This window comes from Dryas octopetala, chromosome 4 (assembly GCF_963921425.1).
Source record: "Dryas octopetala chromosome 4, drDryOcto1.1, whole genome shotgun sequence".
In the NCBI taxonomy this organism is placed as follows: Eukaryota; Viridiplantae; Streptophyta; class Magnoliopsida; order Rosales; family Rosaceae; genus Dryas; species Dryas octopetala.
This window is the reverse complement of record NC_141369.1, coordinates 26,524,270-26,546,566: the sequence shown is the minus strand read 5'-3', so window position 1 is coordinate 26,546,566 and position 22,297 is coordinate 26,524,270. Positions and strand designations below refer to the sequence as shown.

The window sequence follows — 22,297 nt, the reverse complement described above, 5'->3', positions numbered from 1 at the left end:
AATTCAAACCCTAATCGTAACCCTTATCGAAACCCTAATGGAAACCCTAATCGAAACCTTAAATGAAACCCTAATCGTAGTTAGGGTTTCAGATTGGGTTACAATTAGGGTTGAAGTTTAGGGTTTCGATCCAGATTGTGATTAGGGTTATTTCAAGGTTACAATTAGGATTTTGATCTAGGTTGAGGGTTTGGATCAAGGTTTCAGTTAGGGTATAAGTTTAGGGTTTCGATTAGGGTTTCATTTATATGTAGGTTTAGGGTTTCAAACAAGGTTGCGATTACGGTTTCATTCAAGGTTATAATTAGGGTTTCGCTATGGGTTACGTTTACATTTGTGAATAGGGTTACAATTCTATCGTAACCCTATTTAAAATCCTATTCGAAATCTTTATCGTAACCCTGATCGAAACATTAACCGAAACCCTGATTATAACACTGATCGAAATTGTAATCGTAACCTTATTTAAAACCCTATTTAAAACCTTTATTGTAACCCTAATCGAAACCCTAATTCTAACCCTAATGGAAACCCTAATGGAAACCTTAATTGAAACCCTAATTGAAACCCTTATCGTAACCTTGATGGAAACTCTAATCGAAACCTTAATTGAAACCCTAATTGAAACCCTTATTGAAACCCTAACCGTAACCTTTATCGAAACCCTTTTTGTAACCCTAATAAAAACTCTTATCGTAACCCTATTCAAAACCCTAAATGTAACCTTATTCGAAACCCTAATCGTAACCCTGATCAAAACCTTAATCGTAACTCTAATCGAAACCATCATTTCAACCCTAATTCCCCCCTAAACGTAATCTTGATCGAAACACTAACTGGAACCCTAATTGTTACCTTAATTCTAACCCTATTCGTAACCCTGTTTAAAACCCTAATCATAACCTTAATTTTAACACTAATCATAACCCTGATTGAAACCCTAGGTGAAACCCTAATTGTAGCCTTGATGGAAACCCTAATCGTTTTAAACCGTTATCCGCCACATGTCACACGTGCCAGTGGGCTTCAATGTGTCCAACATGTTATGCCATGTGTCACACCTACAAATTTGGCATAATTTCCTTCACAATGGAGAGGAATGGTGTGTCGAACAAAAAACCTTTTGTATAAACCGAGCCTTCCTTAGTCCGATACCAACAACATTTTTTTTATTTGTCCTTCATTTCAAGATGTACATTTATTTTAGTACTTCTTTTTGTAAAATTATTTTATTTTATTCTTTTTTTTTATTTTAAATATTTAGGGATGAGTTTTTAAATAACAGGCCTATGTGAGATACGGGGCATAGCCCAATGGTGCATCCTGAATCCGAATGTGAGGGCGCGAGACGACGGACTACTGACCTGTCATCCTAGGACACAAATTCTGGCAAATGGGTCGTTAGCAGCCGTCAGATGAATCGGGGTGTTTGGAAGAAATCCAAGTGGGGAATATGATTGAACGACTTACAGACGTCGTTCTCTGGTGATACGCTTTCGCTGACTCTGTTCCAAGCGTTCGTTCCTTAGAATTACTATTGGTTTATTATTATTATTATTATTATTATTATTAGTAATTAGGTTAGATTAAAAGAGAGGAGGGAAAATGGAATTGCAAATGAAGGTGGCGCAGGCGGTTCATGTCCTGAATCACGATACAGAGTCGTGCAACCGCGTGGCAGCAAATCAATGGCTGGTTCAGTTTCAGCAGACCGACGCCGCTTGGGAGGTCGCCACCTCCATCCTCACCTCCGATTTTCACCACTCTTTCGTCTCCGATTACGAGGTCGAGTTCTTCGCTGCCCAGATTCTCAAACGAAAGGTATCTTCGTCCTCTTATCCTCCACCAGGCCCATAATTCTTATTAGTTAGGACCTTCACCAGGCTCTATCAAACTACTGCAACAATCCTTTTTTCTTAGGGCTTTGGACAGCTGTGTGAAATCTGAAACACTAATGTGCTGTACTTGAATCTTGTGGTATATCCATTGATTGACAATCATGTATTTGTTTGAATTATCGCATGTCTATTATTCAAAATGTGCTCACCTGCAACCATATTGCTTATGCATCATGCCACATTGCAGATCCAAAACGAGGGCTGTTATTTGCAGTCAGCAGCTAAAGATGCTTTGCTAAATGCCCTTCTTCTGGCTGCCAAAAGATTTAGTTCAGGCCCTCACCAGGTGCTGTTACTTTAACCCATTATTACAAATCTTCCGATGCTGTGGTACCTTTGATGGTTGCTATATGCTAACTCTATTATTGACCATTGACATAAAGTTATATCTGCTAATTTACTTTTACTGCTTTATTTCATTAAATTGTTGTTATAGCAGCCTATGTTTTTGATGACTGGAACAACGGCTAAACTCTTATATTGTCTCATACTTTATTGCCATATTTATCATTGGAAATGAAGTTCTTCTAATGAGTTTTTTTTTCGGTTTGTCATAGCTTTTAACACAAATCTGCCTTGCACTCTCTGCACTTATACTGCGAGCTGTTGAGCATGGAAAACCTGTTGAGCAACTCTTTTACAGTCTCCAGAATCTGCAGACCCAGGTAGATGGCAATATTGCCGTTCTGGAGATGCTTACTGTTCTACCGGAAGAAGTTCTAGACAACCAAAATAATGACTTTAAAATGAGTTCAGCTGACAGAAGCCAGTACGGCCAAGAGGTTTAGGAAATTTCTTTCCATTTTATTGCACCTCTATTTCTCCTTTTACTCGCCTCTTCTCTCTCTCTCTTTGTATTTCTCTTTCTGTTCAATCATGTCTCTCTTATGCAGCTTCTGTCGCATACACCTATGGTTCTTGAGTTCCTACTGCAGCAATCTGAGAAAAGGTTTGATAGTGGCGTACAACTACATGAAAGCAACAGAAAAATTCTGCGTTGCTTACTGAGTTGGGTATGATAATTGTCAACTGTTCTAATGACCAATTTCATAAAGTAATATATGCATGTTTTTACTCAACAAAATGTTGCTGTCCATTATTGTGTTTCTGCTTCAAGCACTGAATTAGGGTGTAATAGTTTCACCTTATACTGTGACACAAATTTCAATGCAAAATTGGCATCGTTCATTTACAAACATTAAACATTTCTGGTTTTCTTATTACAGTAGCATTCTTAATATATTCAGGTTCGAGCTGGGTGCTTCTCGGAGATTCCCCAGGGATTATTACCCGCACATCCACTTCTTAACTTTGTTTTTAATTCTTTGCAGGTAATTTTGATTAACTTAAATTACTCTAATTTAGTATTTGAGATTCAATTTAAGTTGCGTAATTGATCTATTTCTGCATTCTTGGTGGTAGGTGTCGTCTTCATTTGATCTGGCAATTGAAGTTCTCATTGAGCTTGTAAGTCGACATGAGGTATGTGAATTCCTCTAATTCATCCTTCTTCTGTACTTTATGCATGCTAAATATCTACACAATTTGATGGCAACAGCTGTTTGATCCTGTTTGCATGTGTTTCTACATGTATGAGTACGTATATAATCTATATGTAACCACTACAACCTGTTTTCATTACACACTACATTATCTGTATTTCATCATAATAAAGATGCGGAAACAGAGCTATCTTTGTGGCATTAATGCTGAGACCAAGTTCTCTGTAAAAATTTTGCCTCACTGTTTTATTATAAATTGTTTAACAAATGGTCCTATTAACGGTTGTGCTTTCTTTCATAGGGGCTACCCCAGGTTTTGTTATGTAGGGTGCATTTTATTAAAGAAGTATTACTCTTACCAGCTCTTAGTAATGGAGATGAAAAAGTAGTGGGTGGTCTTGCATGCTTATTGTCAGAGATCGGGCAGGCTGTAAGTATTCATATAATTTTTCTTTTGTGACACTGTATTTTACAGGGTTTTACTGGTTCATGCATGCATGAACAGTTGTCTTGGATGATTTTATAGTTGAGTGATATACAGATGCAGAAAATTTTCATGCCTAATTCTGATTTATCTGAAATCATGTTTCTGATTAACACTTTTTTATTTGTTTAATGTACTCCAGGCACCATCTCTGATTGTAGAAGCAAGTGCTGAAGCACTTGCACTGGCGGATGCACTTTTGAGGTTATATATCAATCTTTTAAATTTCTAACATAAGGAACTTTTTGTCATGTTTCATCAGGCAAGGCAATAAACCTGTAAAGATTTAGCTCAGTACATATTTATTGTCCACTTTTCCTTCCCTTTCCTTCTTTTTTTTCCTTTTGTGGGCTAAGAGTGATTAATTTGTAGTCACTGCTCACTAGTTACTGTGCTCTTTCTAATGCTCCTTGCTGCCTCCAAAAGTCCAAATATGCTTACATCAATGTCATTCAGCCTTGGTATGTATATGGTAGTTAGTAGAAACTAAGAGTGGCTACTTATTTAAACATGACACTTTCTTATGATAATGAATAAACACGTGCTACTGATATGGGGAGTTTCTTACTTTCTTAGGCATGCTAGGGAGAATTCCTTACAGTTTGGTTGTCGTAAGCCTTCTTTGAAATACCATGTCCGTCTTAGTCATATTTGTAGATATCAGGCATTTGGTGTCATGATTTAATATAGGTAAAATATTTTGGTGTTCTCATAAAAAAAATATATTTTTGTGTCAGATTTTGTATCTTAACCTCTTTAATATGCTGGCTGGCAGCTGTGTGACATTTCCAAGTGAAGACTGGGAGATAGCAGACTCAACTTTGCAATTTTGGTACTTAAATTATTTTATTCATTTTGAGTTCCATTGTTGTTTGTCTAAATTCAACTTGCTTTTGTAGTACTGAGTGCACTTGAATTTTGGTGTCACTTGAAGCATGCTTATGACTTTTTATTATGGTTTTTTTTTCCCACTCTGTTTGCTTGTAAAGTGATTTGGATTTTTAGTCAAGAGATCATGCCACTGGTGCATTTTTAGAGGACTTTAGTGAAGATTTAAGTGCCTTTCCTGCAATTCACAAATTGAAAATAGATTCTTCCTCTTGTTGCTGAGTTTGCCATTTATTTTTTCGTGAGGACAAAAATGCAAAGGGGTTTATGACTTAAGGAGTGTTATGATATCAATAACAAAAGCAATTGTACAATTGGAGTAAGAAACTAGAAGACAGTAAGCTGGTCGAACCGACTGTTATCCTGGTCTACCAGCTTTACAAAGCTCTCAATTGAATTTGCAAATACTTACAATCATGTGCGAGATGATTCCATTTCTGAGATCAAAGTAAACCTAATGATGCTTGAATGATTCTTGAGGACTATGTTCATTGGCTTTTAGTGAACCAGTCGTTCTTAGAGTTTTATCGCTGTTCAGATAAGATTCCATTCACGACAGTATCTTCCTGCTCGTTCCAGTTAAGTGCTGTATCCATGAAGCAAAGAAGTTAATGTTTATCTCGTATTAGTGATGCGAGATTTAATCATTTTCAGCTTCTGAGAATATGAGTAATTGGTAATAATGAATGGATGAAAAAAAAAGCAGTTAGAAAATGTAGACTGGAAGTTACACCATATTCATTGTTACAAAGGTCAGGTTATATGATGCTGATGCTCTACTTCCTTAAAGGTGACGTTCACAGTTTGGCTCCCTGGAAATTTTAGGCAGTTCGGGGAACTCTTAGTTTGGTGCCCCCCTTGCAAATCTTACACTCTTGGCTGCTTTGAGAGAACATAAAAGAGCTCATATACAGAGGTAAAAGCTTATGGTAGTTTTGTTTTCCTTAATAGTGATGTACTGATGTTTACAGTTTGGGTCCCTTGATGATTTCTGGGAGTTAGTGGAATTTTAAGTGTGTTCCTCCTTACTTGCCAATATCTTACACCCTTGGCTGCTTTGGAAGAACATAAAGAGCTCATATAGAGAGGTAAAACTATAAAAGTTCACATAGAGAAGAACTGTTGACCGTCTACTGCTGCATTGATTGGTTGCTATACCTGGGCTTAGGTCTTAACCTTGTTTGACTTATTGGGTTATGCCAAGAGCAGTAGTGCAACTTCTGGTTCTTTTCAAAAAAAAAAAAAGTAGTACAACTTATGGTGAGTTGTGAAGGAAGTTTGGAGCTGCAAGGAGCATAGGGTTTAGGGTATTGTTTAGCTTTGTTTATTTTGAGGGAAGAGATAATAAAGCTCCTGAGGGCATTTAGCTTCATATTGGATGGATCAAGATGGAATTGAAGACACTTTATTTTCTGGAAATTGTGCCCTTTCTGAGTTTTGTTAATGTTCTAAGTTTAGGCTTTTAAGTGCCCAGTTTTGTTTTTAGGTGCTTTAAGTTTGTACTTTAATGTTCTTTAAGTTTTTACTTAAATATTTTTAGGCTTTCATTTTGCCTATTTAACCATGGGAAATTGATTGCTGCCCTTTTTAAAAACAATTAAATTTCATTCATCATCTGCTTATGGGAGAGTGATCATTATGAGTGGATCTACTTCAAGCTCTTCAATTTGCAAAATGGTTATTTGGATTTGAATTGACCTTCCTGTTATTGTGAACAATGTTAGCATGTGCTGGTTGGTCAGGCTTTTCATATTTTCTATCAAATTTAAGTGATGATAAGGGTTTCATATTTCTTAGGTCTGGTTTTGCAAGCTATATTCTTGGCCTTGATGAGGACAGTGCAAAACAGAGGAAGCTAGTGGAAGACATGTTTTTCCCTGTGTTTTCAGCATTACTTGATGCGCTTTTGCTGCGTGCTCAGGTTTCGCCTCTGCTTGTATGCCTTTTTATATACTAGTTGTGGCATAATAATTTTCTTATAGCTGATAAAAATATGTTGCCTTTTTGTCAGCTTATTGTGCCAATGTTATATTTTTAGGTAGAATGCATAATAGTTACCATCCTTTTCTCTGCCTAATTAAATACTACCTTCAAGCATTTAAAGACACAATGTTCGTGCTAAAGGCTCTTTCTTTCTCTTAGCAGCCAATTTGTTTTTTGTTTTTAAAATATATATATATATATATCTTGCTTTTGATTTCTTGGAGGTTTATTGTTCCCTAGTTCAATGTGAACCCAACATCAATCACAAGAAAATGCCAATTGGTCACCACTAATGCGTCCTTGTTCACTGACTACTAAACTATACAAAACTTGGCGTGTACCTTTCAAGGCCAAACACCATACCACCTTTCTTGCCCAGCTCTGATGCCCTTCCACATGCTCGTGCCATGTGATCCTCTAACCACCTTTGAACACCATCCACAACCCTCCTTGCCATATATATATATATATACATATATAGATGGAGCTTCTATTAAGAGATCCCCCATGGGACCTACTCCATATTATATTTCAACTGTTCCAGCCATCTATTTGGTAGGTCTCTATTCAAAGATCATCTATGCAAAAAATTAGATAAATCGGAAACCATTAAGATATCTAATTTTCATTAAATAACTAGACGAACACTTGAAATGATGACCATTTAATCAAATGGTTAAATAGTTTATAATTTATCTAATTTTTGTAGGGATGATCCTTAAATGGAGACCTAAAAGTAGATATTTCGGATTGTTGAAATACAAGGTGGAGTGGGTCCCATGAAGGATCCCTTATATAATCTTATTTAAGGGATCCCTTAATAGAAGCTCCCTGTACACACACACACACACACACACACACACACACACATATATATGTACCACAAGTTATGAGAAACAAAAATTTCATCAGGGAAGGAGAAAAATACAAAATAATGAGAGGACTTACTTTTTTTTTTTTTTTCCTTTACCACTCTTCACAATAGTCCTATCTCCATAACCACTTCCACAACAGTGCCTGATCAAATATTGAGGACTTTGGCATTTCTTGGATGTTAATTTTTATCCAGGTAAAGCTTGAAAAAATCAACTACAATCCCCATATGCTTTACCAACTAGGATATATCATCCAATAATGACATGCATCAATGTACATTTTGTTGAGCAGATCTAGTAATTTTTACATGAAGAATGAGAATATACAAACCGACAATGATATTGTATGCAAATATATTTCAACTTAAAATTGGAACATTTATGTGCAATCAGATTTTCATGCTATTTACTAGATCTCATGTACCTATATACTGCAGAGGCTGTTCTTCATGACATTATAAAAGACTCAGTATTCTGGTCTCTCTGGTTTATATAAAGAAGATAATTTATAAGGATACGTGTTATATACAAATTGAATCTTTGTTTTTGACAGGTAGATGATTCAACATTTAATGATGAACAAGGAACACCTGAGCTGCCTGATGGCCTTGTCCATTTTAGAATGAATCTTGTTGAACTTTTGGTGGATATTTGTCAGCTTTTAAGATCTGCTACGTTTGTACAAAAGGTGCTTGATTTTTATTTGAAATAAATGCTTTTCCCTATATCTGAACGGGTACAAACATCTGTAATATTTATGGACGTATATGGCTGTGGTAATCATTGTAAATAATAGTTGTTATTTGGCATCAGATGAAATCCATAATATAACAAAAGACTGCAATTTGTATCAGCTAGATGGTTTTTGTGCTTGTATATGCCTCTTATTTCTTGGATGTTTTAACTTTCTCATGGTATGTCACTTTTGGTTTCTACTCGATCTAAGACAGATATTATGGTGAAAATCACTGCATTTTAAAAACATCATCAGCCTATTACTGTTTATTACTTTTTTTGGTTGAATTTCCATGAAATTCATCCATCCAAAGAAACCTATCAAGTGCAAACTGGATATTATTTCTTCTGCTTGAAAGAATGTTTTGTACAGGGCTTCTTTTTTGTATGACCGAAGTGTAGTATTATAACTCATATCTTCACAGAGAAATCTTCGAATTTTGGATTTTGTGGACAACCACACAAGATCTCCTTGTGATTACCCTTAGCATTGATTAGAATGCATGCATGCTGTTAGTGAATTTCTGGTCCCTCTGTAATTTTTTGGGTTTCCTGTGTCTATGATTGAATTGGTGGTTTGACTATATTACATTGAACCGGCAGTTGAGGCACTGAAGTTACTAGCTTTTTATATTAAATGCCATTACCAAGCATTTCTCTTTTATTCTTACGGTTACTTGTGATTCAACTTTTAAAATTTTCTTGTTTTTTCCATTAGAAGAAAATTTACTCTGTTTTTAAACTCAAAACTGCATTTTTCAATAACTTCCACATTGGGTCCATAACTTGGTAATACCTCAGAGCACTCTTGTACCTGTTAATGTTCATTTCAAATTTTTTATTTTATTTTTTTATAGGAGGTTTGTATTTTTGTCTTTTGAAGCAACCTTTAACCTAGTCAGATGTTTGGGTGGTGTTATTGATGTAAGATTAGCAGAATGGAAGTATAATATTTATTGTTCATATTTGAGGCATGCATCATTTGACACTTGAATGGCAATCTTAACACTTTCAACATGTTGCTAGAGGTTTGCATGCATGTTCATAATAAATTTTGAATTTTTTTGAATTTTATTTTTATAATTCTCCGTGGTTGGGTTCTTTTCTTTTTTAATTTTTTTTTATCCCACTGTAGCTTTTCTTTGGTGGTTGGGCCTCTGCAAATGCACCAATACCTTGGAAGGACGTGGAAACCAAGTTGTTTGCTCTTAATGTGGCAAGTACAACTTAATGCTCCTACACTCAATTGTTTGTGTTATCTGGATACATTATGTTATGGGTCATCTTCCTCCTTGTCTATATAGATGTGTACGTATATATAGAATCCTTCTCTTAAACAGACGCCTGCAAGTTTTAAAAACACAAAATAAAACAACCCCAAATCATATTTCCTGTTCAATCTTTCCAACAAATTATATTTCCTTCTTCAGAATCTCAAAACCATTTCTTCTTCCTTGACCCCTACCTGTGTAAACCCACCACCCCTCCCACAAAATCATTGGGAGCTCCAATAATAGTTTCATACTGCCCCATAATTGATTTTTCTCTCACTTGTAATTGTTTTACTATAAGAAAGTACTGAATCTGGAGAAGAAGGGTATGCTTATCTCGTACTCTCATGTATACCATCATGACATATGGAGTTTACTTAGCTGAGGAGCTGGCCTGGTTACCAGTTGCGAGCAGCGTGGCTGACTGAAGTAAGACGTGGAAATAGCAGGCTTGATGGATGTGTATCTGTGCTGTTCTTTGGTATTTCGATGATAAACATTTGGATATTCCGGTGTTGATGTTTATTTGATTGGAAAAAGAAGAATGGGTTTGTGAATCTGATGGAGATATGATTTTTTTAGGTGGTTGGGGATGGGGATGGGGGTGGGTGGGATTTTAAACAGGAAATATGATTTGGACTTGCTTTATTTCAATTGATTTGCAATTTCCAGACGTTGGACTAATCCAACAGCTGAGAATGGGACTTAGAGAAAGATCTGTGTGTATGTGTATTAATATATGGTCCTCTTGGCTTGTACTCTTTCCCAACTGCTCATAAGATCTTTAGCAGCCATTCAGAAAGGATTTAGATTCGAGCTTATTCTGATTAATATTTATATTTTTAATGTGCAAGTTTCACATTCCAGGTTGCTGAGGTAGTCCTACAGGAGGGCCAAACCTTTGATTTCTCGGTCATCATGCAGTTGGTCACAGTGTTGTCCACTAGGCCTTTAGAAGAGCTGAAGGGCATCATGTGCATTGTATGTTAAAGATTCCCCTGTCTCCTCGTTTGCAGAGAACATTTGGTTCTCAGTAGTTTAGTTCGCAGAAGATTCTTTGCCCATTTTGATTTTTATATCCGAGGTACTTTTTCTTTATTTCAGGTGTATAGATCTCTTGCAGATGTTGTTGGTTCCTATTCCAAGTGGATCTCTGCTTTTCAAACTAATGCTAGACCCTTACTGTAAGTACTGTATTCTTGTACTGTAGTCGGTACTCTCTTCTTCCAACTATTGTATCAATGCATTCTCTGGATGCTTTTGGCTCCATTACCATCTTCTGGTAAACCTTTGTGTAATCGTACATAGTATCTTCCTGATTTTCTATGACATATTTGTATTCACAGTTCCTTTTTTTTTGCTGATTTGCTCTTTTAGACTATTTCTTGCGGCTGGAATATCAGAACCCCTGTCCTCAAGTTCTTGTGCTTCTGCCTTGCGTAAAGTTTGTGAAGATGCTTCGGCAGTGATGTATGAACCTTCGAATTTGGAGATTTTGATGTGGATAGGAGAGGTGAATTAGTCTTCTGATTATAGTCCATTTTAACATATATTTGATTTACTTTTGTTTTACAAAGTTGTGGTTGACATTTGCTCTGTGTTTCTTACAGCCTGATTAACTTGAATACTTCAGCCATGCATTTTTGTTATGTCAATATATCTGTTACTGTTAAAATGTGTGTTCAAAGGTGGCAGTGAAGCCCGCCTTGAGGCGCAGTTCAGGGCAAGGCACAGGAAAAATGCTTTACACATTCCTCTAAAAAACAAATCTCCTGAAAGGTCTAAGCCTTTTTCACGAAGCATGTGCACTGTTCGTTCAAAGCGTGGGTTGTGCGCTGTTTCTTCAGAGGCCTCTTGGAGTCAATTTGTTTTCCTTAAATTTACCCATACCAAATAGTGTGGTTTGGCAGATTATTATTATTATTTTTTAAGTTACAAACCCCTCTACATCTCATTTCTCCTTCCCAACGGCAGTTAAAAACCCTAGCATTGAACACTAAACTGAAAAACAGCAGTGGGCACCCTTAACCCATAACAACCCACTAACTTTCACCAGCAACCCAGTATCTTTTAGGAGATTCTGGCAGCTCCAAGGTCTTGTGCTAGTGTTGTCGGCAGCTCTAATGTGTTGTGTAGCTTGTGCTAGTGTTGTCGACAGCCCAGTCAGCTTTAACTTTACCTTCAGAATCTGAGATGTGCTTTGTCCTTTTAACTTCAGTATGTGGCTATCATAAGGCAACTTGGCATATCGATTCCTCTATACTTAAAAGATATATTCAATGAAATTTATCTTCAGTTTGACCAACAAAAAAGATGAATAACAAGGCCCACTGACCTTATAGAGAAAGGATACTCATAATAAATAAAAATACTAATTCGAAAAGCTCTAAGACTCCTAATATTTATAGACTTGTAATAAAATAACAGTTCTCACAATTGTTTCTGCCATTTTATACTAATTGTAATCAACTTCTTGTGGGTTGTCATAAAAAAGGTTCAGGGATGGTCTTTCTACACCATATTTATAATTTTATAAAATTTTCAATTATTACTATTGAAGTCCTGAAGGCTTACGCATCGCCTTGGGCCTTTTCCTTTGAAAGCATTGAAATTACTTATGCATAACTAAGCATACCGATGAAGGACTGTTTTAACCAATCATGAGGGCTAAGCATTTTTTGTTTCCCAATTTCCAAGTGTGTTTATAAAATTTGATCCTTATCCTTGCAACTTTTTCTAATTCTTGTACATTTTTTTCTCTTATTTACATCCATTCTTTCGCAGTCCTTGCCTTGTAAGTAGTGTTTTTTTTTCTTGAAGGGTTTGGAGAAGAGACATTTACCTTTGGAAGATGAGGAAGAAATCGTTAGTGCTGTTAGTCTGATTCTTGGTTCTATTACTAACATAGAATTAAAGAGCAACTTATTGGCTAGATTGCTTTCTTCTAGCTTTGAATCTATTGGGAAACTTGTAAGTATATTTCTTTGTTTCCTTTGTTATATCATTTTGCCTGTGTTATTTCCTATTTTCAACTTCCAGTTAGATTTATCTGGTTTATAAAACATAATGTATCAAAATCAAGCCCTGCTCCCCTTGTTTCTTTTATGGTCTAGTGGAGCAGAATTCTACCAAGCATGATTCGACCAATTGTAATTCTTGTTGTAGATTGCTACCTTCAATAAAATGGTCCTCCAAAGGGTGGATCAGTTCCAAATTTTTCAACAGCGGTTTATGAATCTTGACAAATATGCTAGTTTATTGGTCTGTCCTGTGTACATGATGAATGCCCACATGTCAGCTGAATGAGCGTATGGCTAGTGCCCACAACAGCTCCTTCCTACACCATCATGTTATCATAAGTTGAGTAGGCTTACAGCAGTTAGACATTATATTTGGAGGACCCAAAAGATTTTTGCATGAAAGGCCAAAGGTTCGGTACCTTCTTAGTCCTTACAAAGTCAGACCTCAAATGCTATCCGTGCAAAATTGTAGAAGATCTTCAACCAACTTTTTCCTGGTTGGATCAGTTCCAGATCTTTCAATCAGAGTGTCGTCGGGATATAGTTTGATCAAAGTGACTCCCTCTTCTTTTTTTGATAAGAAATGAAATTTATTAAAACCAAAACAAAAGTACAAAAGATAGAGATAGTGGACAAGAGGACTTATACTGGTTCAGGGTGTCCGTTTGAAATGATATATTATGAAATGATGAGCTACCACTACTGTTAGATTCCAATATGCAATAGTGGCTTAATGTTCTTTCAGGTTGATGATGATAACGACCATTGTCTGAGACAAAATCCTGCTACATACACACAAATTTTGAACTCTGGTGCAAGAGGGCTTTACAGGTATGCTACAAGATTATTCATAAGCATATAAGTGTTATTTAGAGCCTGTGACAGGTTGTTTACATTATGAAGGGAAATAGTGTTCCTAGTCATTGCAATTTATTGGCACTTCAGCTCATTCAAATGTATTGTTTGTAGAATTGTAGAATACACAACATACTTGAAAATGAGGTGAAGGTTTTGCATTTTTTCTAATTTAAAACTAAACCAGCACATGCAGACAGATATTGGGGGATCAATTATTTAATCTTTATTTTTCTATGCTAGCCGCCGGATGTTTTCTTCTTCTCTGATTATACAAACCTTACATGCTCGAGATTTCATTTATTTTTTGGTTTCAGGGTGGGAACTGTTTTAATCATTGAATTTTTATTGGTGCTCTATCTCATTCCTATGATCATAAAATTGTAGAATAAGTATAGTGGCAAAGGTTTTACGTATTTTGTAATTGAAAACTAAACGAGCACATGCAAACTGATATTGGAGGATCAATTCCTTTTTATTTTTTCTTCTCTTTATTTTCAATTTTCATGTTGGTTGCTTGATGTTGTGTTCTCAGATTATATGGATCTTACATGCTCATGAATTCATTATATTCTTTCCCGATTTATGCATTACGTTCTTCAGCTTTTTTACCTCTTGTTTTTATATTTCAGGATGGGAACTGTATTCAGCCATCTTGCAACATCCTTGCAGAGTGGACCTTCTGCAGATGATTGCATGCTTGCACTGTTGCAAGTATTTTGGCCCATGCTTGAGAAACTTTTCAGGTCTGAGCACATGGAGAATGGTAATCTGTCTACAGCAGCTTGCCGAGCTCTTACACAAGCAATTCAGTCATCAGGTATTGGTGTTTTATATCTCTCTCTGTGGTGTGTCTTGTGCAAGTCTATATATTTGTTTGTGCACAGAATAACTGAATTGTTTATTGTGCAGGCCAACACTTCTTAAGACTACTGCCTCAAGTACTAGATTGCTTATCAACAAATTATTTATCATTCCAAAGTCATGAATGCTACATAAGAACTGGTAGGGTATTTAATATTATAATGCAGGGAAAATGGTGTGTTTTAGTGTTTTGATATATTTAGCTTTTTGAAAGAATAATGTTACTACCAGAATAAGATAGCAGATGATTCAATGACATTTCTTTGTAAATTTCATGGGTGATGTTGGCTTGAGAGAGAGAGTGGTTAACAATTTATTATACAGCACGTGGAAAGTGAATATAGTTATTTTCCTTTTTTCTTTTATGCTTTTGGGTGCCATGAAGCATCTGATTACTTATTTTCTCTCTCTTCATATTGGAAAAATACCATTTCAGCATCTGTTGTCATTGAAGAATTTGGTCACAAAGAAGAATATGGACCTTTGTTTGTCACCACTTTGGAGAGATTTACACATGCAGCATCGGTAATGGCTCTTAATTCTTCATATATATGTGACCAAGAGCCTGATCTAGTGGAGGCGTACACAAATTTTGCATCCACATATGTTCGCGGAACTCGTAAGGTTTTGTACACCTTTCATTTTATAATTCCTTCCACCGATTTTTGTAATTTAAGTGACTAAACCAGAGTTTATTTATCTTATAAAGTAGATAAATATGAATGATGATTCAAGTATTGTGACATCTCAGGAAGTAGTGGCTGCATCTGGTACCCTTCTTGAGATTTCCTTTCAAAAGGCAGCTATATGCTGTACAGCCATGCATCGTGGGGCAGCACTCGCATCCATGTCATACTTATCTTGTAAGCTGCTATTTTCTCTTACCTCTACTCGGTAGAACCAAAAATAATTTATTGATGGGTCTTGTAGTGCTGCTATCTGATTTGTGTCTCAGGTCACAAACATGCGTTGACATTTTGGCTGTTTTCAATTCATATATGAGTTTAGGCTTGATTCAAGAATTTCCTTTGCAAGTAATGATACCCACAACCTCTTTAGTTTTCCCTTCACATCAAACCAAGAATTTCTTCATATTTTGTAAAAACATTGGTTACATGTGACATGCTTGTTTACACTGTTCTGTAAGGAGACTAGAAAGAAAGGAGAGGCCCAGGAGAATAGAAGAGGTGGAGAGGATAAGGGCAGGGATGGAGATATTTCTCTTTTCTTGATTGCTGGAGAGGAAGGAGAGTATTTAATCATGCTTTGCCATTATACTCTCATTTAATGGAAGGAGATAAGGTTATCTCTTCCGACCACTCCAATTTAGAGTGATTGGTTTTTGGTGGGCCCTAGAGGCTGTCTCTCCGTTTCTCCTCACCCTCTCCCATCAGGCCTACCAAATAAGAAAAAGTTATCTTTCCTTCCTATTGTGGTTTCCCTTTCTCCATCCCTTCGCTTTTCTCCTCTACCAAATGTAGTGTTAATTTTATGCTACCTATGACCTACCCCAACTCTAACCCCTTTAACGCTGGGGCCAGAACTAATAAGCAAAATTTACAAGTTGTTGCTTCAGTTGTCTTTTCTCATTTCAGTCATATTGCTATGGGCACGGCTTTTGTAATAATGTTGGAAAGTCATAGCTTTTGTATTTTTGTATTAATCTGTCTTCTACATTTCTACATGCTTGAAATTTCTACTCTTTCGTGGCTTTTACTCCAGTCTCCAGAATCATTGTGCTTTGAGTTGCATTTGGTTTGAAGTCAGTCTTTTGTGGTCATCAGCTGAGGTCAAGTTTATTTCTCACATCGTTGACGTTACTTATATTCTAAGCTAAAAGAATGTTGTCTCCTGAAACAAGAATCTGTGTTGTGGAAAATGACAACGGGAGTTAGTGTGTGTATGCGTATATCTCTGAGCTTGTGCCTGCACATGTACAATATTCTTAATGAAGTCAGTTCTCCTTATAGACCTTCACAGAAATAGTGCTGTGCTATTTTCTCGAATGTTTTTGTTTATTGAGCTTGATTTTGTAACGTACAAGTGAGGCTTATTGACTATCTTGTATGGGCCTTCTAGGTTTCTTGGAGGTGGGCCTGGCCTCTTTGTTGGATTCAATGACTTGTATTCCTGAAGGATCATTCAGTGCAATGGCCATTCAAGTCATATCCCATAGTGGCGAGGGACTTGTATCAAATCTGGTTTATGCTTTACTTGGTGTTTCCGCCATGTCACGGGTAAATATACAATATTCTTATGTTTCAATTTGTGACCCCATGTACGTAAAATTGCAAATAAAGATAGTGTACATGTATATATCTTTTGTATAATCTTTACACTGGTAAGTGTAGTGAATTAACACCCCTGTGATCTTGTCCTTGATGTATTCTAGAGTTAAAACAGATATAGCAAACAACACACAATATGGCAGCAAAAGTAAACACAAAGAACACCAAGATTTGTTATCGAGGTTCGGCTAACTTTGCCTACGTCCCCGTGTGATCCTTAGAGAATCACAGCTGCACTATGTATAGAATAAGAGTACAAGAACTTATTGAAACCCTAGACTACCCAACTCGCAGCCGCTCTCTTCTCTCTTGCACAAATAGCTCTCTTGTGTTTTTCCCTCTTGAAAAACCCTTCCCTTGAAGTCACTCACCCTTGAGTCTCTAACCCGAGTCTCCCTTTGAGTTTCTTCCCTAGAAGTCTCTAGCTATATTTATTTTTATGAGACTTGCAGCAGCCTATTTATAGAGCATAGACTTACCACTTACAATATGGATTCCTAATCCTAATAGAATTAGGTTATCTACCTATTAGCTAATTCTATTCCCTTGTACACAAGGAAAACCCTTTAGAACTCCTTCCCACACTAGGAAAGTCCTGCACAAGTCCTATTTGTCTTCCAAAATCGTACCCCACTAGGAAAACACCAAACTACTCCACTGCCCAGTCTCCCTACTGCTCTCGGCCAGATCTGTAGCTTCCTCCAGAAATTTCCGACGAGACAAAAACACAACAATCTCCACCTTGGCGAGTCGGAACCAAAGCCATGAATGTTGTACCTTCGAGATATTCTCTAGTCTTGAAGTAACCTCGAACAAACCTCCAAGAACCCCTTCACATTGGCAAAAAACCTATTGCCTCTATGCACCTTAAGTGAGAAGGTGCTCCACCTCAATCAACTAACTTTGAAGATTGAGCAAGCTCAACCCGAGCTTGTACCTTTGAATCTTAATTGCAGCCTCAAGATTCTCTTCGCCTTTTGTTCCATAAACCCATTCATAGCCAACGTTCTCCTTGGATTTAGGAACTAACTTCCAACTGAAGTTCCTTTGTAAAGACAACCTAGCACACCTCCGACGTTCCCATTCCTTGCTCTCACAAGCCCCCTTGAATGTAGCCGGATTTCCCTTACTAACACCATAATAACCTTTGTCCTTTTCCCACCAAAACTTGTGAGTTAGCTTAATGGTACTTTTGGGCTTGGACTGCCTTGTGCTCTTTTTCTCCACCTGTTCTTGAACCTTTGTTGATTGTTGTTGCTGCCCAAACTCTTCAACCCTTGTGTTATGCTCCACCAGCTTAGAGTTGTCCTTCTCTTGAACTGGATTTACCTTCATAACCACCTTGATTGCCTTTATGGTTGCATCTTCCTTAACAACAATCAAACCTTCCTCATCTTTATTGACTTCCCTTGCTGCATCCTTGAAGTCAATCTTTGATGAATAACTAACCAAGCAACAATCATGGTTTGTTGCTTCTTCTTCTTTAGCCGCAGCACTTATTTGACGAGACTCTTCCTTTGTGAGATGATGCCCTTGCTCTCCCTTGTTACAATGCTCCATGAGCTCAACATCCAAGCTCTCTTTGGTAGACGCAGCTGCTCCATCTATCACTGTAACCCCGGAAAGCTTGTAGAGATTATTAGATTGCACAACTCCCTTCAGGATCACACTTGATCCTTTTGAGACTTGGAGCTTCCCTGCTCTAGACTTGAATGCATACCCATTCTTCCCTAGAGTTCCAAGAGAGATAAGATTTCTCTTCAATGTAGGAATATATCGCACATTCCCAAGCAACCTAACAATTCCATCTTGCATCTTCACCTTGACTGTGCCAACGCCATGAACCTTGCATACAGAGTTATCTCCCAACAAAACTTTGCCCTCACTAGATTCCTCATATGTATGAAACCACTCCTTGTTTGCACACATATGAAAACTACATCCGGAGTCCAAATACCAAGCATGTGGAGTAGAATTACCAGAAGATACCACCAAAAGCTCCCCATCGTCGACCACGACGTTACTTGAGTTTTCAGCCCTTTTCTTCTTCTTCTCCAGCCATATTTGGCAATCCCTTTTCCAGTGGTCTAATGAACCACACTCGAAGCAACCACCTTCTTCATCGGAATCATTGGACTTCCCCTTTTTGCTAGATCTGCCCCTCCTTTCCTTCCCTCGACTCTTCTCCTTGCCCTTAGCATAAAGGCCTTGTGATGACTGAGTGCCTTCGGTCAAATCATCTAACTTTGCATATGACTGAAGCGCTTGCACCACGTCATCAAGCTTTAGAGTCTCCTTTCCAAACATCAAAGTTGTTCGGAAGTGCTTGAAAGAAGATGGCAGAGATCTCAGCAAGATGATAGCCTTATCATCATCTTTGTAAACTTCTTCAACCTTGTCCAGATTAGCTATGCAATTCTGAAATTTGCATACATGATCCGCTACATCTCCACCTTCTTCTAGTCGAAGTCCGAAGAGTTCATCCTTCAAGAAGAGTTTATTAGACACCGTCTTGCCCATATAAACACTCTCTAACTTGTCCCATGCTTCTTTTGCTGTCATCGCCTCTGTGATGTGAGACCTCACGGATCTTGTGAGGTGGATCTCTATTGAACTCTTGGCCTTCTTGAGAACCTTGTTCCATGTTCCTTCTGACGTGGTTGTCGGCTTCTCACCAAGAAGTGCATCATCCAGATCTTGCTGCACCAGCACGTTCTTCATCATCCGTTGCCAATCTGTAAAATCATCCTTGCCATCATATGGCTTCAAAGCAGGCCTTAAATCCCCTAAGTCCATGCTTCGACCTCCTCTAGACATCGCAGAAACCTTCTAGCCAACCTGGCTCTGATACCAATTGTAGTGAATTAACACCCCTGTGATCTTGTCCTTGATGTATTCTAGAGTTAAAACAGATATAGCAAACAACACACAATATGGCAGCAAAAGTAAACACAAAGAACACCAAGATTTGTTATCGAGGTTCGGCTAACTTTGCCTACGTCCCCGTGTGATCCTTAGAGAATCACAGCTGCACTATGTATAGAATAAGAGTACAAGAACTTATTGAAACCCTAGACTACCCAACTCGCAGCCGCTCTCTTCTCTCTTGCACAAATAGCTCTCTTGTGTTTTTCCCTCTTGAAAAACCCTTCCCTTGAAGTCACTCACCCTTGAGTCTCTAACCCGAGTCTCCCTTTGAGTTTCTTCCCTAGAAGTCTCTAGCTATATTTATTTTTATGAGACTTGCAGCAGCCTATTTATAGAGCATAGACTTACCACTTACAATATGGATTCCTAATCCTAATAGAATTAGGTTATCTACCTATTAGCTAATTCTATTCCCTTGTACACAAGGAAAACCCTTTAGAACTCCTTCCCACACTAGGAAAGTCCTGCACAAGTCCTATTTGTCTTCCAAAATCGTACCCCACTAGGAAAACACCAAACTACTCCACTGCCCAGTCTCCCTACTGCTCTCGGCCAGATCTGTAGCTTCCTCCAGAAATTTCCGACGAGACAAAAACACAACAGTAAGCGCTCTGGAAAGAAACTACCTAGGGTGAGTATAAGTTTCACTGTTTCATTGTCTTTAAGCAAGGGTTTCATATTATGATATGGAGTCCAATTTTTTTCCGAAGTAGAAATAAATGCAATTTTTTTAGAGCATTGTTAGCTGTGAAATTTGATTTCTAAACTAATTACACTTTGTCCTTGAGAAACATGGGTTTGACTCTTACTGTCTTAATATTCATGTCACACCTAGCAGATGGATGGTTAAATTTCCTATAACCTTTACTGTGTCATGGCTGTACATCCTTGTGGAATTTAACTTTGCATCTAAGGAATTGTTTGGCACTGTTTCTTGATAGGTTCACAAATGTGCAACTATCTTGCAACAATTGGCAGCAATGTGCAGTTTAAGCGAGAGAACAACCTGGATGGCTATTCTTTGTTGGGAATCTTTGCATGGATGGTTACACTCAGCGGTCTCTCTCTCTCTCTCTCTCTCACTCTCTCTCTCAAAAAGGGATCCTCTTAAGAAGCTCCTATATATATATAGGGACTTCAACTGAGGATGTTTTCATTTTAAGAAAAATGAGAACCTCCTCTTTAGGGGCCACCCGGAAATGCAATTAAATGATCGATCATCCCTGTAAAAAATTAGCCAAATCTGCAACTATTTGGATTTCCAAACTGAGCAGACAAATGTAGTATGTTAGATAAAATTGAAATGATATTGACATACATCAAATGGCTAAAGAGTTTTCGATTTGGCTGATTTTTTGCAGGGATGACCCTTGAAAAAGGCCTTAAAATATGGATGGTTCTGATCATTGAATTCTATATTGGGGATTAGATGAACTCATTTAAATGTCTTCTTAGGGGACCACCCGTCAATCTTGTTCAATGATCGAAACTATCCAATTTTTTATGCTCCTTTATAAGGATGATCTCTGTGTAATAAGAATAATTCTCTATGACCTGCTTTGGTGTTTAGGATTGAATTGGATATGTTAACTCACTAGATTCAAGGTATATTGAAGGAAGAGATGGAAGCTAATTAATAAATTTTGTCCAAATTGAAGGAAGATGGATTAGTTATAAGGGGTTCATATCCCACCATTCTGTGGGGATTGGAAGGGATAAGTTTCCCTCATGACCAATCCATTTTCTTTCTTCATCTAGGACAAAAGTTAGAAGTTATCCCTTTTTCTTCCGTCATCATGCCTTGAATTTAATGAGTTAACCCTATTGAATTCAATCCTAGACACCCAACGTGGCCTATATCTATATCTATCTGCCTGCCATGCGATGCTAATTTAAATTAGACTAGCAACCATGGCCATCTAGAGTTTGTATTCTTTCCGAGTGCAGATGTTTAGGTAATTTTGTTATACCAGGTGCAGGCTCTTCCTGCCGAATACCTAAAGCAAGGGGAAGTAGAAACTTTAGTGCCGGTTTGGTCCAAGGCCCTTGCTGGTGCAGCCGCAGATTATGTCGAGAGCAGGAGTTGTGGACATAATAATTATGGTCACATGCAAGGGAAAGGAGGGAGAGTTCTGAAGCGTTTAGTCCGTGAATTTGCCGATAGCCACCGCAATGTTCCAAATTTGACTTGATTACTACACAAATTTTAGTTATTCCATTTGCAGCTGATTCGGTCTGTGCCTCTAATTGCTATTGGGGCCGTATGATCCGTTGATGAAAAGCGGGCACCATGTTGCAGTTGTAAAGTGATGGCTTCTTTTCAGGCTTACTAAATTTGGGCCTCTTATGGTTTTTTATTTGAGCTCGATTCCCAATACGTATTATAAGCTTTCTTCAGTCTAATATTCTGTACAGTATATCTCTTGCCCAATTTTGACAGGAAGAAAGCAATGTAGAATAATGATTCTAAATTTTTTCAATGATCAGGTTACCCAAAATAGAAGCGACTCGATATGGGAATATGAACTTTGTAAAAAAGTTATAAATGAAATCATGTCTATTTACGGCATAACATGTTGCATGGTTTACAGAAATTCATGATTGCAGAGGAATAAGGTAACCCTGTTTTAGATGTTGGGTTCAAGTCGCAACTTAAATGCTTAAGATCAGTAATTAACACATTTTATCAATTAGTAAGTAAAATTA

General features: G+C 37.4%; 1 protein-coding gene across 3 annotated transcripts; it reads left to right on the top strand.

Moving 5' to 3' along the window:
- The first annotated feature begins 1,329 nt into the window (after window positions 1-1,329).
- LOC147289036 (ARM repeat superfamily protein) lies at window positions 1,330-22,191 on the top strand. Of its 3 annotated transcripts, none has more exons than XM_086239932.1 (24): window positions 1,330-1,821; window positions 2,086-2,184; window positions 2,456-2,680; window positions 2,792-2,911; window positions 3,146-3,229; window positions 3,321-3,380; window positions 3,714-3,830; window positions 4,027-4,088; window positions 4,660-4,716; window positions 6,570-6,693; window positions 8,184-8,318; window positions 9,501-9,581; window positions 10,504-10,617; window positions 10,741-10,820; window positions 11,014-11,149; window positions 12,457-12,606; window positions 13,402-13,487; window positions 14,144-14,331; window positions 14,424-14,516; window positions 14,812-14,999; window positions 15,127-15,238; window positions 16,455-16,612; window positions 20,533-20,649; window positions 21,565-22,191. In XM_086239932.1, exons 1-24 carry the CDS (start codon window positions 1,606-1,608, stop codon window positions 21,781-21,783), a joined length of 3,021 nt encoding a protein of 1,006 aa, XP_086096058.1. In that variant the 5' UTR covers window positions 1,330-1,605; the 3' UTR covers window positions 21,784-22,191. The 3 variants fall into 3 exon arrangements, 2 of the variants coding, with proteins under 2 accessions (XP_086096058.1, XP_086096056.1); XM_086239930.1 differs by having other exon boundaries at window positions 3,702-3,830; window positions 21,565-22,190; XR_015121732.1 differs by lacking the exons at window positions 20,533-20,649; window positions 21,565-22,191 and having other exon boundaries at window positions 3,702-3,830; window positions 14,812-14,994; window positions 16,455-16,595.
- Window positions 22,192-22,297: the final 106 nt, after the last annotated feature.